Below are 18,310 nucleotides of genomic sequence, written 5' to 3' on the forward strand. Positions count from 1 at the left end.
ACTTCATAGAATACATTTTTTTCTCGAATTTTAGAATGCACCTTGTCGTCTGCCAGACATGTCTGGGCACTCTGCAACCCCCTTAAATATATCCTGCCGCTCACACTTTACCAAAGTTGTGTTGAGAAATAGTTCCCTGTCTGTCGCTCACTTCGAAGTTGTGTCGAAGAAGTGACTCTAGGGGTCTCTCTTGACAGCCTTTTGCATCTCTGATCTATGAGAAAAGGCCAATGAGAAATTGGCAGACATAATTTGCATGTCCCGCCCCCGGACATACAGGTATAAAGGGAAGGAAATGCATCTGTTTCATTCAGAAATTTCTTCGGAGCCGACTGGTTGTGTATGCAGCGAGCTGCGAGTCACACACTGTTCCCCCCATCTCTGAGTGTGATTGCTGTTGGATCTACGGCGGATCTCTTCTCTGCACGGCAGTGCAGTTTTGCCCCTGGGCGCTTCGATAGCGCAGTAAAATAGTTATTTTCTCTAAAAGAGCAATATACACAGCTGGCGTTGAACGTCCTTTTCAGGACGCGTCTTTATAAAGATGCCCTTCCGCCCCTGTGTAGTTCCTGGATGCGATAGAGTGCTCTCCGCTCCTGACGGCCACAGGCACTGTCTCGTGTGTCTGAGCAGCGATCACACCGAGGCAGCGTTTGTAGATGGCTCATGATCTCATTGCGATAACATGACCATGGCAACATTGCGGTCGCGGCTTTCCTTCCTCAGAAGGAACGCCACTCCAGCCGCCCCCCACGTCGCTCGTTCTTCCCACGGGATTGAGGACGACCCGGCTGGCGATGGAGGCGATTTGGGGATGGCAGCAGAATCGGGTTCGCTGGGTACGTCGAATATTGGACACTGCTGGCTGTATTCCTTGCCATGCTGAGGTTTCTCCCACTGATCCGGGGCAAGCACGTCTTGGTCTGTTCAGACAGCACCGTGACGGTAGCGTACATAAATCGCCAAGACGGCGTGCGCTCTCATCATATGTCACAACTCACCTGCCATCTCCTCCTTTGGAGTTAGCAGCGACTCAGGTCTTTGTACGCCACTCATATCCCGGGCAACCTCAACATGACAGCTTACGCGCTGTTGCGACAAGTCTCGCCCAGTGGAGAGTGGAGGCTCCACCCCCCAGGTGGTCCAGCTGATTTGTGGTTGGTTCGGCATGGCACAGGTAGATCTCTTTGCCTCCCAAGACAATTCCCACTGCCCGTTCTTGTGCTTTCTGACAGAGGCCCCTCTTGGGACATACGCGCTGGCACACAGCTGGCCCGGGGGCTGCGCAAGTACACATTTCCCCCAGTAAGCCTTCCTGCACTGGTGCTGTGCAAGATCAGGGAGGATGAGGAACAAGTCACCTTTGTGGCTCCTTACTGGCCCACTCGGACTTGGTTCACGGATCTCACGCTCCTCGCGACTGCACCTCCCTGGCAAATTCCCCTACATTCCAAGGGACGGGGCACCCTCTGGCATCCGCGCCCAGACCTCTGGAACCTCCACATCTGGCCTCTGATTGACCTACCACCTGCGGTCGTAGACACAATCAACTAAGCCAGAGCTCCTTCTACCAGGCAACTTTACGCCCTAAAGTGGTGCTTGTTCGCAATTGGTGTTCTTCTCTGTCTGAAGACCCGCAGAGATGCACAGTTCAGTCAGTGCTTTCATTTCTGCAAGAGAGGTTGGAGGAGAGGCTGTCCCCCTCAACCTAAAGGTGTCTGTAGCCGCTATCGCGGCCCACCACGACACAGTGGATGGCAACTCCTTGGGTAAGCACGGCTTGATTATCAGGTTCCTTAGAGGTGCCCGGAGGCTGAATCCTCCCCGGCCAAGCCTGTTCCCGTCCTGGGATCTCTCAGTGGTCCTCTCGGGACTTCAGAGACCCCCCTTCGAGCCGCTTGAATCAGTTGAAGACTCTCCTTGAAGACGGCCCTCCTGTTAGCGCTAGCTTCCATCAAGAGGGTTGGGGACCTGTAAGCATTCTCCAAACAGAGGATAGCTCACTGGGTCCTTGACGCTATTTCCCTGGCCTACCAAACCCAGGCCGTGCCCACCCCATTGCGGGTTTGAGAACACTCGATGAGAAGTGTTGGATCCTCATGGGCACTGGCCAATGGCACCTCCCTAGAAGACATCTGCAGAGCAGCGGGCTGGGCAACACCCAATACATTCGCGAGATTCTAAAATCTCAGGGTTGAGTCGGTCTCGTCCCGTGTTTTTTCAGGTCAGAGCCAGTAGAACTCGGTAATACAGCCGACTGTGTGTTCCCATTGCACCTAGCACCCTTCACCAAAGTGATCTCTCTCTCCCAGGTTAGCCACTAAGCACTCGCTTCCTGGAATGTTCTTCCTCCCTAGCCTTCTGGCCTGCTAATTCAGTGGAGGAATTTGCTACCAGAACCACTACGAGCCACAAGTGCTCTGTACTGGGGTAGGGCTCCAAAAGGCCTAATTCCCTCTTCAGGCAGCTCCCTGTGATATATTTTCTGTGGTACGGTCCCCCTGTCGGCGGACCTGCTGTATTTGTAGAGCTCCTCCCTCATCAGTTAGGACCTACCACCACGCCACTTTCACGTGTGGTTTGACAACCCATGGCAGGATGTGGTCTCCGCAGGGTCTTTTCCCATTGAAAAAATAGGAACAGAAAAGATCACCTTCCCCGATGCATTTCATAATGTTAAGATCGTCTCGTTCCCTCCATCAGGGAACAGAGGTTACAACAGTATCCATGCCATTTTTGCGCCTCTTTTGTTCATTTCACCAGGAAACAGCTGTGATACATGCAATGAGGTATGTAAAATGTAATTTTGCAAAAATGTAAATATATTAATATAGTGATTCTTTGAGACCAGGTTGGATAATGTGTTATCAGCAGGTCATTATCACACAATAAACCCCCTCCACTTCACATCAGGGTTTATTTTGTGATATGACCGACTGATTGTTGCAACACTGTGATTTAATGCTTTGTTCACTGAACTGGCCCATATCTGTATTAAAATTGGTGCAGTATTGGGTTCGTCTCTGTTGTCTGGGTTTCGCCCAAGTTACGATTTGGGAAAGGCACAGCAGATCGCCCTGATCCTGCTGGCCTAGTTTAGTCACCCATGTATGTCTGTCCCATTAAGTATTGTGCCCTCAGATTGGGTAAAAGAGGGGTAGAGGAAATGTTTGTGTATGTGAGTGCATGAGAGAAAGCAATCTAGATGGAGCAATTGAGGTGAGATGTTTGTAGGACAGGGAGTACAGGCCTCAAGCCTCAAACACATACAAACAGGAGTGGTGGTGGCGTAGTGGCTAAAGCACAGGGCTGTTAATCAGAAGGTCACAGGTTCTAACCCCACAGCCACCACCATTGTGCCCTTGAGCAAGGCACTTAACTCCAGGTTGCTCCGGGGGGATTGTCCCTGTAATAAGTGCACTGTAAGTCGCTTTGGATAAAAGCGTCTGCCAAATGCATAAATGTAATGTAATGTAAATGTAAACACAATCCTAACCCCACAGATGTATTGGAGGAGCCTGCATCTTGTGTCCTACAGGTTCCACTACTGGAATATTCTCAGAGAGAGAGAGACACACACACATAGGGCTTCTACAGAGGTTTGGCTTGGTCAGCTTGTGACTGAGATCATGAAAACTGGGCTGGTGCATGTTTGACTAATCGGAGCATAATAAGAGGGATAATTATAACAAGAGGGGGGAACGCATGCAGGAGCCGGATGGCTGGAGAGGGCCGGATTAAAGTGAGCCCGCTCTGTGTGCTGGTTTTAGTTGCTATGACAACCTTCATAACCTGGCACTTGGGAAAGGGGGAGTGAGAAAAAGAGAGATTGAAGATGGAGCAGGATAGGAGAAGATACGAATGGAAAGCAGACAGAGTTAGAGAGAGAAATGAGGAAGATTATTGGGAAAAAGGTGATGGAGAGAAGGAAGTGGAGTAGAAAGAGGGAAAAACACTTTGGCCCTCTTGGAATCAAAGTAGAAGAGTAAAACAATGAGAGAGAGAGAAGATGAGGTGAAGAGGATGGATAATTACTGCTGCTTTTTCCCCTGAGCATACACACATACAGTATACACGCACACACACCCACACACACACACTTAGCTACTGTATCTAAATAAAGACTTACCATAAATGTCTATTGGTTTAATATAAAGTTAATATTAATGAATACAGGCTAACCCTTATCCCATAACACATCACTCCTTTTCTTTTTTTTTTAAAAAAGAATCCAAAATCGAAGTTACAGAGAGGCACTTACAATGGAAGTGAATGAGGCCAATTTTTGGAGGGTATAAAAGCAGAAATGCAAAGCTTTTAATCTTATAAAAGCACTTACATTAATTTGTATGTATTATTTCAGCTGTAAAGATGTTTAAATTGTCGTTTACTGGGATTTACAGCTTTACGTGTACAGCTTTATCATGGCAACAAAGTTGTAGGAAGCAATTTTATTACTCTAAACTCATGCATATAAAACATGCATATTGTTTACGTCTTGTGGCTATAATCTTTTTTTTTAAGAGGAAGGACAAGTTGAAATTATTTTTTTGTTGTAATCGGCATTATGCCACAAAAGCTTTTGGTTGAGCTTAACTTGTATTGAACCGAAAATATTCCTTTAACAAGTTACTTGGGAAAAAGTCGCAAATCATTCTGAGAAAGAAATAATGATAGAAAAAGGAGTGAAAACACAATAAAGGACAGGTGACGGTGGGCCCGTGTGGGACTGGGGAATAAGACAGTTGTCTTAGCAATTGGAGTTCCGGCAGGTGTCATTTGACCTGCTGCCCTGCACACCTGCCCGAGAATACTGGCAGTTGCCATAGCGACAGGGTCAGCCTTATGGAAAACAGGGTTGAAGGTGCTGGTGGTGGGAGGTGGGGCTGGTTATGTGTGTGTGTGTGTGTGTGTGTGTGTGTGTGTGTGTGTGTTTGTGTTTGTGTGTGTCTGTGGTGAAGAAAGCAGTTATTTTTAAAATGCTGCAGGAAAGCGTTTGAAAACCACACTCTATCTCTCTTCAGCTCACACACACACACACACACACAAATCTAAACAAGAGATATTCTTTAAGAAACCCCTTGAGTTGTGGAGGACTTAATATTAGATTCAGATCAATGAAAGTTTGAATAATACACTACACATAGAGACTCACTTAGCCTTATACACAGCCACCATAACTCTGGGAGTGATACTCATAAAGCACCGCAGAGCAGCACTCATTCCAGAGCAGTTTAAGTGACTGAGATCAGCATAAACGTGGAGATTGTACTTCAGAAATAAGATAATGAATGAACACTCAGAGCCATAACAAATTCTGCCCATAAAGATGCCAGTCTGTGCCAACAAGCTGTGCCTGTGTCATTTTAGCTGTTAGATGCCTTTGAACCTGTTAGAGTTGCTCTTACTCCTAAAATCTCATCCTGCCAAAACCAGACTGGAGTTTACTAGTCTTAAATGCAGACCAATTGCTCCCTGGTTGTCTGAGACATTCGCAGAGAGAGAGCTGTGTAAAGGATTTAATGCAAGGCTTTAGGGAATTTACGGGTCAAGGAGTCTCATTGATTCTGTACTAATAAATTATGAGTGATCATGAGGTTGAAAATTGACCCAGTTACCTTTATTATTATTTGTTTTTTTTGATGGCTTTAATCAGCTTCATATTCTAAAATAAATAGGTCTTACTCAGATGAGGCAAGTTCAAAGTCATTGTAAAACTAATTTAAATGCACATTTCTGAGCACACATTCTATATTAATTTGCCAAGTTGCAATGTTGCATGGCAACTGCAAAATTTGTACAGTTAGGATAATGAAGTATATTACTTTTAAATTTGTTTATTAGATTATTAAGTTGAACTGTTTATTGAGCATTGCTGTCTTTTACCGTATTACTGTTGCACCCATTAAGCTCTTGCTTTAATCATCCTCTGTTTCTCTCTGCAGTGTTCAGATGGCGGGGCAACACAAGACAGTTCTTTGAAGCGGGTTGCTGTGGTGGAAGATTTTTTTGATATCATCTATGCTATGCACGTGGAGATGGGGGCGGATCCTGGTAGAGCACCCAAACATGCCGGCCAGAAGAAGACCTACAAGGCGGTGAGACATGACCCTTCAGTCTAATACATAAATAACAGTCATTACAAATATCGATACATACTTTATCTTGCAATTAAAGAACATTAACAGATTCACTTGTTAGTTAGATCCTAAAGCTTAGAGGTGCCATGTGTCATAGACTTAAAAAAAACTCATCTTTTACACAGTCATGTTGTACCTATTACTTTCTTTCTTCCTAGGAACACAAAAAGCAATGTTAGCAGGTTTTTAGTCTTAGCAATAAAGCTCATTCTGATTCTGAATGATGACTAAGTATGGTTACACATACAAGGAATTTGTCTTGGTGACAGAAGCTTCTAGTGCACAAAAATATTAAAAAAAAAAAAAATAAAAGGCTAAAAGTGTATATATATATATATATATATATATATATATATATATATATATATATATATATATATATATATATACTTTTAGCCTTTTATTTTAAATATATATATATATATTCACTTTCATTGTATGGAAAAAAGATGCAATGAAAGTGAATAGCGACTGAAGTATTCTGCCAAACATTTCCTTTTGTGTTTCATGGGGGAAAAGAAAGTCATACAGGAATGAAACAACATATGGATGAGTAAATATTGACAGAACATAGATTTCTGATAAATTATGACTATAAACTAGCTTGATATTTACTGTTGTTAATTGCTGTAATCAGGGTCCGAAATTAACACCAGCCAAGTGCCAAATGCGGGTACATTTTCTATTTGGCTGGTGAATTTCGCAGTGTCAAACGGCACTCTTCCGGGTGCTTTTTTGTCAGTTTGTGTCAGCTTAAATAAAAATGTAACATGTTCCAGTTTTGTCATCAATGGAGCTCTGTAGGTCTTCAGTCAGTAAGGTTGCAGGTGTTTACATGAAACGGCTCTCATTAGCTAGTCCCACTGCTCATCGAAAGTCGAAAGTTAGCAGTAGGGATACCGCGCACATGTACTTATACTCGTGAATGAAAAATGCTCTGATACAATCTGATGTATGAATGTCATTCTGTAAACATTCAGCGCACACATTAGCAGATGAGCAGAGCACTATGACCATGAGCAGAGCACTAATTCACATAGCAGAGCGCTAATTCAATTCATTCAGGCTACATATTTATTTATTAAAATAGCAACTGTTTGCAGTTTAATAATCACGTTGAGTCAAGTAGCGACCAGCTTTGCCGGAGGTGAAAACTTCAGTTAAAACACACAAAAATGGAAAGGGCTTCAAATTAAAAGTTCAATATAAATGGAAAAAAGTATGACAGAAATCTCTCACTACTGTATAGTTAAGTAATATAAACTTAAACTGTTGATATTGATTTCAGAAAAATAAAATAATTAAAAACAGGTATCAGTAACGCGTACTGAAAAGGAAGGGTCAGTACTCATTCTGAAAAAAAATTGTATAAGGACATCCCTATTTAGCAATATATCTATGAGCCAGCTCTTTATAGTGAAGAAAAAAGTCTAGATCTGTCAGAATTAACGTGTTAATGCTTGCGATTAATTTCAAAAGTTTAACGATACATTTTTTAAATCGCGATTCACGCATTTACCGTTAATACAGCATAAACACTGGTGTGAATGGTGGAATCGTTGTAATGTGTCTACCTGGTGTCATTACACTGATGCATATGACACATCGCAAACCATTCCACTTTCTCGTATGATAGAGCCATATGATTATCTCAGTAAATAAAAGAATCTCTGAAAGAGATAAAAGATCGCCTCCCTGTCAGTGATAAAATGATGGAGAAAGGAACTCTTAACACTATATGATTTACAAAACAAGCACAGATGGGACTTGTAATAGAAATAAAGTTTTTTCATATTATGTAAGGCATATTTTAATTACCTCACCAAAACGCAGAATGAGACGTTTTTATTTTCAAGCGCTTTTCATCTTGACTTCAAAACGACCCATAACGCTGGTTTTGCCACTTTGATGTGAATCATGAACCCAGCTTCATGATTGCTGTAACAAAGCGGATAGCCACAGTCTACTGGCAAATTAATATTGTGGAGGATGACAGTTTAAAGGATTTAATGCCCATTGTAATAAACATGCAACCTATGTGGGGAGTAGTTCTTTCAGTTAGTCAAACTCCAATTTAGATTTTGGGATACGTTGAATTAATGTTGAATTAATTAATGTTGAAAACTTGAATTGCTGCTATTTTGGTGCATTGTCTTTATGTTGTGGAAGGCTTTGTTTGGAAAATTATAATAAAGCATTAAATTGTTAAATATTTTGTCCCCTGTCTGTCGCTCACTTTGACGTTGTGTCTAAAAGTGACTAAAAGAGTTTATAAAAGAGTGATTTTCTCTGAAAGAATTATTTCCTCTAAAAGAGCAATATGCAGCTGGCGTTGAACGTCCTCTTCAGGAGGTCTTTGTAAAGATGCCCTTCCGCCCCTGCATAGTTCCTGGATGCGGTAGAGTGCTCTCCACTTCAGACAGCTACAGGTGTTGTCTCGTGTGTCTGGGTTGCGATCACACCGAGGTAGCGTTTGTGTTTGGTTCATGTTCTCACTGCTAGAGCATGTCCATGGCAACGTTGTAGTCGCGGCTCGCTTTCAACAGAAAGCATACCACTCCAGCTGCACCCCGCATTGCTCCTTCTTCCCTTTCATGAATCGGAGAGCGTGGCGTCTGACGCTGAGGACTCCCCTGGGCTGCCGCCTTCGGGCCAGCACGCTCAGGCTGAGGCTGACGCATAGATGTCCGATATGCTTGCCCGGGCCGCCGTCAGCGTGGGGCTGGAATGGAACCCTCCGTCCTCCCCAAATCCAACGCGGTTGGATGACTGGTTCCTGGGGGCTCCGCGCCTGTTTTTCCAGGAAGTGCGTGATGAGCTCACGTCTACATGGAGGGCACCCCTCTCCACACGTCACAAAGCCATTCGCTCATCTGCTCTCGCTACCCTCGATGGCGAGCGGGCCATGGGTACACGCCGATTCCCCAGGTGGACAGGGCTGTTGCGCTCCACCTGTGTCCCGAAAACCCTACCACCTGGCGGGGTACTCCCCTCCAAGGCCTGTAGAACAACGTCTTCACTGGCGGCCAAAGCCTACAGCGCCGCTGGACATGCTGTTTCCACCCTGTATGCCATGCGCTCCTGAGACGATTGACCCAGGGACAAAGACGTTAGCTCCGGAGTGGGTAAGCATACCGCTCCATCCCCCGGTGGAGGGCCGGATGGAGAATCTTTTGTTTAATTTATTTAATTTGCAGCTGAGAAACACGGGGCTGTGGTACCCTTATTCTCAGTAAAAGAGCTATTTCCTTTGTCTCTGGGTCACCTGGCCCGCAATTGCCATTCTCACGGCACTCTGTCGTCACACCTCAACAGTCCTGGCACGCTGGACGCGGACCCTCCGCCCTCAGCCCCACGACAGTTCCCCGGCCGGCCGGTTCTGACGAGTCCAGAGGACGCCACTACCGGACCTCGTCCTCAGTCACTAACCCTCCCCCTGCCGGGTGTGTGGAGCAAGGTAAGTGCTTCGAGTCTTTTCTCAGCACCAGAGCCTCGGGACGCAAAAACACATCTTAACATGTGTCCGGCATCTATATTGGTTCGCAGCGGTAGACCTGTAGGACGCATACTTTTACGTCTCAATTCTGCCTCGACACCGACCCGTCCTATGGTTCACGTTTGATGGTCAGGCATATTAGTACAAAGTCCTCCCTTTCGGCATGTCTCTGTCCCCTCGCATCTTCACGAAAGTCGCAGAGGCAGCCCTTGCCCCGCTCCGAGAAGCCGGCAGGGTCATACTCAATTACCTCGATGACTGGCTCATTCTGGCCCACTCCCTAGAGTTACTATGCACTCACAGAGACCAGGTGCTTAGGCACTTCAGCTGTTTGGGGCTTCAGGTCACAATTAGACTCAGTCCCGATGTTAGCACGTCTCACCAACGAGCGTGCGCAGTCAGTGCTGGACTGCCTCGCCACCTTCAGGCCAGGCACAACGGTCCCTTTAAAACTTTTCCAGAGGCTCCTGGGGCATATGGCACCCTCCACAGCGGTCAGGCTGCTGGGGTTGATGCATATGAGGCCGCTTCAGCACTGGCTTCAGACTCGAGTCCCGAGACGAGCATGGCGCCACGGCACGCACCGGGTAACGATCACCCCCGCCTGCTGCCAAACATTCAAACCCTGGACAGACCTCTGCTTTTTACAGGCAGGAGTGCCCTTGCAGCAGGTGTCCCGACACGTCCCGGTCACGACCGACGCCTCCAGATCGGGTTGGGGCACAATGTGCAATGGGCACGCAGTCACGGGCCGTTTGAAAGGGGCCCCGCTACGCTGGCACATCAATTGCCTAGAGTTGTTGACTGTTTTCTTTGCCCTGCGGAAGTTTCTCCCATTAGTTCAAGACAAACATGTCCTTGTCAGGTCAGACACCACCACCGCGGTAGCGTACATATATTGCCAAGGTGGCGTACGCTCCCGCCACATGTCGCGACTCACCCGTCGTCTCCTCCTTTGGAGCCAGCAGCTGTCACGACAACGCTGGCCCGGTGGAGAGTGGAGGCTTCACCCCCAGTCGGTTCAGCTGATTTGGGAACGATTCGGCAAGGCCCAGGTAGACCTGTTTGCCTCCCCGAGAGACCTCCCACAGCCCGCTCTGTAATGCCCGAACAGAGGCTCCCCTCGGGGCAGACGCACTGGCACACAGCTGGCCCTTGGGGCTGCGCAAGTACGCATTTCCCCAGTGAGCCTTCTTGCACAGGTGCTGTGCAAGGTCAGGGAGGACAAGGAGCAAGTCACCCTAGTGGCTCCCTACTGGCCCACCCGGGCCTGGTTCTCGGACCTCGTACTCCTCCCCTGAGGAAAGACCTTCTTTCTCAGGGACAGGGCACGCCCTGGCATCTGCACCAGACCTCTGGAACCACCATGTCTGGCCCCTGGATGGGACGCGGAATATCTAACTGGTCTACCATCTGCCATCGTAGACATGATCAGCCAAGCCAGAGACCCCTCTACCAGGCAACTTTATGCCCTGAAGTGGCGCTTGTTTGCGAATTGATGTTCTTCCCCGGCTGAAGACCCACAGAGGTGTGCAGTTAGGTCAGTGCTCTTATTCCTGCAGGTCAGGTTGGAAGGGAGTCTGTCCCCTTCCACCTTGAAGGTGTACACCACAACTCAGTAGACGGCAAGTCTTTGGGTAAGCACGACTTAATCATCAGGTTCCTAAGAGGTGCCCTGAGGTTAAATCCTTCCCGGCCAAGCCTGTTCCCCCTGTTCCCGGCCAAGCCTGTTCAGAGACCCCCCTTCGAGCCACTAGAATCAGTTGGACTCAGGGCCCTCTCTCTAAAAACTGCCCTGCTGATCGCGCTTGCCTCCATCAAGAGGGTCGGGGACCTGCAAGCGTTTTCTGTTAGCGACACTTGCCTGGAATTCGGTCCAGCAGACACACATGTGATCCTAAGACCGTGACTGGGCTACGTGCCCAAGGTTCCTACCACGCCCCTCAGAGACCAGGTAGTGAACCTGCAAGCGCTGCCCCGGGAGGAGGCAGACCCAGCCCCTTCGTTGCTGGGTCCGGTACGTGCTTTGCTTACCTATTTGGACCACACACAGAGCTTTAGACGTTCTAAGCAGCTTTTTGTCTGCTTTGGTGGACAGCGGCTCTCCCACTGGGTGGTGGATGCCATTTCATTGGCCTATCACACCCAGGCCGTGCCCCTCCCCCCCTGGCGGGTCCGAGCACACACACAACAAGGAGTGTTGCGTCCTCGTGGGCACTGGCCAGGGGCACCTCCCGCGTCTCCCTTAGGCAGTTCCAGCTGCCCTCCGGTCGCCGAGCTGTATCAACTCCCCCCTCCTTGAGGCTAGATGTCCACCGCGTCATTTTTCCACATGTGACCTGAATGGCCCATGTGATGTATTCGCCACTTTACCTCCCCGTCCCTGGGCAGGTGTGGTCTCCGCAGGGTCTTTTCCCCCTGAAAGAATAGGAAACTGGGTAAGAACCCCCCCTTCCCATGGTACGTGTAACGGGCCCCAGGGTCTCTGTATTGTGTCTGTTTGTATTGGCACTTCACAATCCAAATAGAATCCATGCTGTTTCCTTACGTTCTGCTGAATAGCTCAACAAACTTCCGTAAACATCTATTTCTGTTCTTCATTTATTCTTGCCATTCAGAGTTTGATGTGCTAAATGACTCTGTTGAGATCATGCCTAATGAATCATGTTTTTTTTTGCAATGCACAGTTGTCTATTTGTGTACATTTTGTCATACTTTGCATCATGCAACAAATAAGGGATAACTTCGTTGAAATGTCAGTTTACAATCTTTAAGAAATCATTTATTTTGCTTATTGGCTTGAATCTATGAATCTATACGGGTGAATCTCAGGAAAACATGTCTCACATTTCACCCCAATTTCAAGCAAAAAACTAATTTTGCATAAAGAAAATTAAGCCTTTTTATGACTTAAGTTTTTGCATTGTGACATTATTTTCATGACATATAAGCTCATTTAAACCCCAACATTTTCATTAGGCTAATGCATCTAGATATTTTTACTTTAAAATGGCTTTTAATTTGAGCACTTTAATGCTTTAGGGTACCTTTATTATTAGATTCTCATTATTATAATACGGATTTGTTTACTGTATACAGTAAAACAAATACAGTATACAGCATATAAGACATTAAATAATGTTAAATAATGTTTTGATTTTGAGGTGAAATATGTCCACAAAACTTGAGATTTACCATAAAATCCAGCTTCATATGCTCAACCGAGTAAAAAAAATCCTGCCCAACCCGCATACGAGTCGACCTGCACATCACCTTTGCATCAGCTCTCTATTTTTTGTCATTCTCTCTCTTTCCTTCTCTCTGACTGTCTGAAAAATCTGAGAGGTCAGAGGTTTTGTCATATTTAGAGAGATAAAAGCAGACTCATTTCTCCATCATTTAAAAACATCTCTGTTCAATTTCTTTTCCACTGGTGCTCATGATAAAGAGTGTTTTTTCAACCAACAGTTTTAATACCCCTGCACACTTCAAACAAAATTGAAGAATGAATGGGTGTGATGTAATTTATAACAAAATGTGGTAAAAAAAAAAAAGTTGAGTTGGTTTTGGTGGTTCGTAACAGCTCGCCTGGATGAACTTTAAGGAAAACTTCTTAATGGCTACTAAACACTAGGGATGCACCGATCTGATACCTGGATCGGTATCGGCTCCGATACTGATGTTTTTAGATCGATCGGGTATCGGTCCGACGAGCCCGATCCAAATCCGATACGGTGTGTTAGTCATGTTCGTTCCTTGAAGACAAACAATACCTCTGTGAATCACAAAAGGCTGTGTTTAATAAGTAAATATAAAATATGAACGTGCAGTGCCAGTGCGTTATTGAATGGCGCTTCTCTGTTTACACACACTCGTGGCTATTTTTAGTCTTTTGCGCGTTCTACATCTCAAATGTAGATGCTCAATAGTTCGGTTCACTTATAATATGCATTTAGAACAGCGCCGGAAGTGCATTTTACCAGAATTTTAATAAGAAGCTAATTAAACTACTGTGAATTTGCTAACAAACAGACACACATACAGGACTTCCTGGAGAGTTTAGAATGTCAAAATAAAAGCCTGAGGGTGCACGATTGAAATATATTACCATTTATTTAAAATTCCAAAATTCAATAATAATAGTAATAATGTATTATTATTATTATTTTACAAATTATAACAATATTTATGTTTAATGTGTTCCAAAATATTACTGTGAATGAAAAGTGAACTGATATCTCAAAACTAAATTGAACAAAAAAACAGATCTGAATCCTTTAAAGTCCACATACAAGTTGAATGTTTTTTACAACAACAAAAAAATAAAGAATTTTGCTGCTACATTATCCAGTAGACTAGTTAACAATACATTTTTTCTTAATAGTTTGTACATTTATATTGAAATAATGTGTAGTTAAAGGTTTGTGTTTCTTTACATATAATTATCATCACTCAGTGAGGTATAGATATTCTAAACGGATTATGAAAAAAACATCACTGGTATAAGATCGGTAGTACCCGATACTGAGATTTCAGATTTCGGAATTGGATCGGAAGAGAAAAAGTGGCATCGGTGCATCCCTACTAAACACCTTAAGACTGCCATTGGTCCACATCCTTTTTTAGGCTGACAGCTAAATGTTGTGGTGTAGTGGCTAAAGCACAGGGCTGTTAATCAGAAGATCACAGGTTCTAACCCCACGGCTACCACCATTGTGTCCTTGAGCAAGGCACTTAACTAATAATTGCACTGTAAGTCGCTTTGGATAAAAGCGTCTGCCAAATGCATAAATGTAAATGGTGCAAATTTACCTGTATGATTATTCACATAAAAACTGTTAAATAGATTCTACATACCTTATTCTTGTGCATAATAATTTCTCTATGAGCCTGCACTGGTGTGTTTTGAGGTATTTAGTGTGGGGTGTAATTATAAGCAGGCTTATCATTTCTTAACACATACATTTAGCACAGGTTTAATGAGTTATGTTGCTTTTTATTAGGTAATTAATGAGAGTCGATCAAAGGTACAGCCTGTTGCTGCATTTAACATCTTATCCAATTAAATTGAAACATACAACACACACACACACACAATAGGTTTAACATTTATTAATCTTAAAGGGATTTATAAAAAAAATTTAAGTGTGCACTGAGCATGATTTATTATACTCCCATGCAATGATTCCTAATGCTGAATTTTATTTAATTTGGAAAGTCAGAATTTCTAGGTGCCTACTAGGAAAAGTGCAATGGAAAGACACTTGAAGTCAGAGTTCCATCTGGAAAACTCTTGCCAAAATCTTCAACTCAGAGATCCAGATGCATAGTTAATGATACAAATTTACTTTAAATAATATCCATCAATGAGTCAAAGATTTTACATTATATGATTATCAAACCAGTTTAGCAAACATTTGCAAAGACAGATGTTAAAACATGGTAAATAATACTAAATTTTGAAGCCCCGGCCCCTTCACACTGCCAGTGACATTGTTGCTTGATATTGCTAGTCCCTGTATTGTATGTCACTAGTGGTTGTTCCTACTGCTGTTCTAACTTTAATGGTGGACTGCACAATTGTCCATAGCTTTTGAAATTTTGCTCACAGATGAGATATCAAACTAAGATGTCACTTTTATTTGGCAAGAAATCACTTCTTTTGTCTTTGAAAATGAACATTCTTGTCATGTTTTGCAGCAGAGAGGCAATGGATCTATTCGCAGGCCTTTAATGAAGATACAAATCAATGTGAACACAAGTAACAACGAACAAGAGCTGACAAAGAGGGAACAAAACATGAGGGTATATACATTGGTGCTGATGAGGGAATGGAGAACAGGTGAGGAAGATGGGGAACAGATGGCAGTGATGAGGGCAGTGCAACATGGGAAATGTAGTTTATGGCAAACTGATGACATAAGACAAAAAACATTTAAAAATAAGAGTCCTTTGAACAAAACGGTGACTAACTGTGAGACTTCTGCAGGGGAGAGTGTTTTTATATAACATGCAACAGTGCTCAATGCATCAAATAATTTACAACAGGGGTGGGGAACCTTTATCCCATGAAGGGCCATTTGAGTACATACAAAATAACGGCCATAGAATTGCTTGCAATTTCTGATTGTAGTTGAAATAACATATGCATTCCTTTGCGTGCTCACACACCTAGAAAAATCACTAAAAGATCTGTCAATTTTACAATGTTTTGCATTATCATATAAAATTATTTTTTAATGATTATTTTAATAGTTTTTTTTTTTTTTTTTTTACAGTGAAGCGAATCAAGGCAATTTTTTTTCCTTTTCAAATTATTCCTCAAATGGCCTCGCGGGCCGGGTAAAATGGTCTTGTGGTCCTTATATGGCCCTGAGGCCTGATGTTCCCCACCCCTGATTTATAAGATAAACAATCTATCAATGCATGAATCAAACTTATTCAGAATGCTGATAATGTCTTACAAGCTTTCCACGCATTTTTTTTATTATAAACATGCGGTCACAGACAAATCATATAAAAGAGTGAAATTGCTCACAGTAACTTCTCCTTCTTGCCTGCACTCGGCTCCACAGGAGGCGGTTGACATGAGCTCCACTGACTTCACCCCTATTGCTAGGCGCTCCCTAATGTTGCTCGCCATATGCATAAAGTTAAACTTTTCTCAACTTTGTTGTGTTGTTTGCCACACTCACATCTTGTCGCCAGCGGTTGCTGTTGCTCGTGTTGACGGAAGTCGCTCTGCTCTCATTTAAAATGAATGAGATTGTTTGTCATTTGTCGCTGCGTGTGGCTGGCGGTGTGCACAGTGCTAAATGCTAGAATTGCAGCATTGTTTACCAATTTGGTTGCTACTGTAGGAGATGCTTTTGACATCTGAAAACATGCTAGGTTAATGTGAACATTGAAGTTTTGTTTGCTTACACATAATCTTCTGAGCATCTGGCAATTGAATGCCTTTATTTGAGATCTGAGACATCAAGTCTGTATAGATATCAAGAGATATCAAGGCTGAGATATCACGTTTGACTTTGAATGGAACACAGCATTAGTGTGTGAAATTAGGTGTCAGGTTCCAGCCCCAACTAAGCTCTGTGCTAATCACCTTATTAAAGCAATTTACTGCCTGATAGATATGTTTTTGACATTTGGCACACATTGAACTGCCAAATACTGATGGACTGTCAGACAAGCAGAGATCAGAACACCCTCAGTTCTTACTGACTGGCTATGATCTTCAAGAATCAGCTGCGATTGCCTGAGACACTCTGTGATTGGCTTAATTAGCTCTTGTTGAACCGGCTTTGATTGGCTGTAATCAGCTGTGACTGACTTTGATTGGTGCTTGCCAATATCCTTCCATAGTATTTCCATGCATGACCCACTCCCAAATGCTGCGCTCAGCCCTTGTGTTCCTCCTCCGAGTCCACACTTTTATGACATAGACCATGCCAAATAGAGCCATGCACATAATTCAGCTTCAGGCGCAAGGCCACATAAGGGCCAGAGTGGCACTAGTCCACCCAGATTGACGACTGGTCCACCCGATCAAAATTGCAGGAATATAAGAACAGTTTGCAAATAAAAAGAAAACAGATTTTGTCGCACGCAAAATACCTCACATGCAAGATAATCATCATATTTCTGTTATAAATAGTTAGACTTTTTTTTTTAATTTCAAATAAAATGTTCCCTGTTCGTAATCTGGGAACAATTTGCAGGAATAGTGTCGTCTAAGAGAATGCTGAATATTATCTCAGATCATCTCAGGATGTAAGGACACTGGGACGACAGGTGAACTGTCGTATGTGCAAGGGCGTAGATTCCAGATTCCCTGCAAGACAGGGTTTCAGGTGTTTGCTCAGCTTAAAGAGATTAATAAAAGTGATACAAGGAGTGCATGTAAATATGTACTATTTATTTTTTGTTATAAACTGCAGGGTCACTTTACTCACATATGTCTAAAGAAATTGGTTCAATAAGATAATCTTTCTATTGCTATCATATGAATATCAAATAAGGCCAATAAAACGTTATACTGTATTGTGTTATGTCAATTTTGATTTATCTTTAAACCTAATCACATGCATGCGCTGACTGTGAAGACCGGCAGTTGATTTCGATGCAATTTTTTCACAATTTATTCAATGTCCCTTTGTCTTTGATAAACTGTGAAAGACGCAAGAAAGATACAGTTAAGTTGCACTTAGTGGTTCAAAGCTCTTGTTAATTTTCAAACGTTTTTACTTATAATGATGCTACAGGGAAATGCAGCATAGAGATTAAGTACTACTTAAGTGTTACTAACATTCTTCTCGGTGCTTCAAATCTTCTTCTGAGTGCTTAATCCAGTTCAGTATACACAGAGTTTGATTATTTTAGGTGTGGAGTGAAAAATATTTAGAAACCTGTAATTGTAATCTAGACGAATTATTTGATTAATTGTGCAGCCCCAAGTACAACTTTGGATTCCAATATTTCCCGTCAGATTCCAGATGTTGTCTCTACTGGACTGTAATTAAGAGCAGGAACTATTTAACTTCCATCTCATTATGGAAGTTGAATAATGTATATTAATGTAAGTTTTAAAAAACATTCTATATCGGTCTACTCCACAGTAGTCATCACTACTGTAGCTGGTTCAAGATCAAACTTCCTGTCCTGACTCACTACC

At 43.5% G+C, this 18,310-nt stretch overlaps 1 protein-coding gene across 1 annotated transcript in view; it reads left to right on the forward strand.

Moving 5' to 3' along the window:
- LOC127621217 (nucleolar protein 4-like) overlaps positions 1–18,310 on the forward strand; it is a 67,917-nt gene that overhangs the window by 26,440 nt on the left and 23,167 nt on the right. Inside the window, exon 2 of the mRNA XM_052094725.1 lies at positions 5,946–6,098. Coding sequence (XP_051950685.1) covers positions 5,946–6,098 — 153 coding nt within the window. The remainder of the gene's footprint in view (positions 1–5,945; positions 6,099–18,310) is intronic.

The sequence above is a fragment of the Xyrauchen texanus genome, chromosome 27 (assembly GCF_025860055.1).
Source record: "Xyrauchen texanus isolate HMW12.3.18 chromosome 27, RBS_HiC_50CHRs, whole genome shotgun sequence".
NCBI classification, from domain to species: Eukaryota; Metazoa; Chordata; class Actinopteri; order Cypriniformes; family Catostomidae; genus Xyrauchen; species Xyrauchen texanus.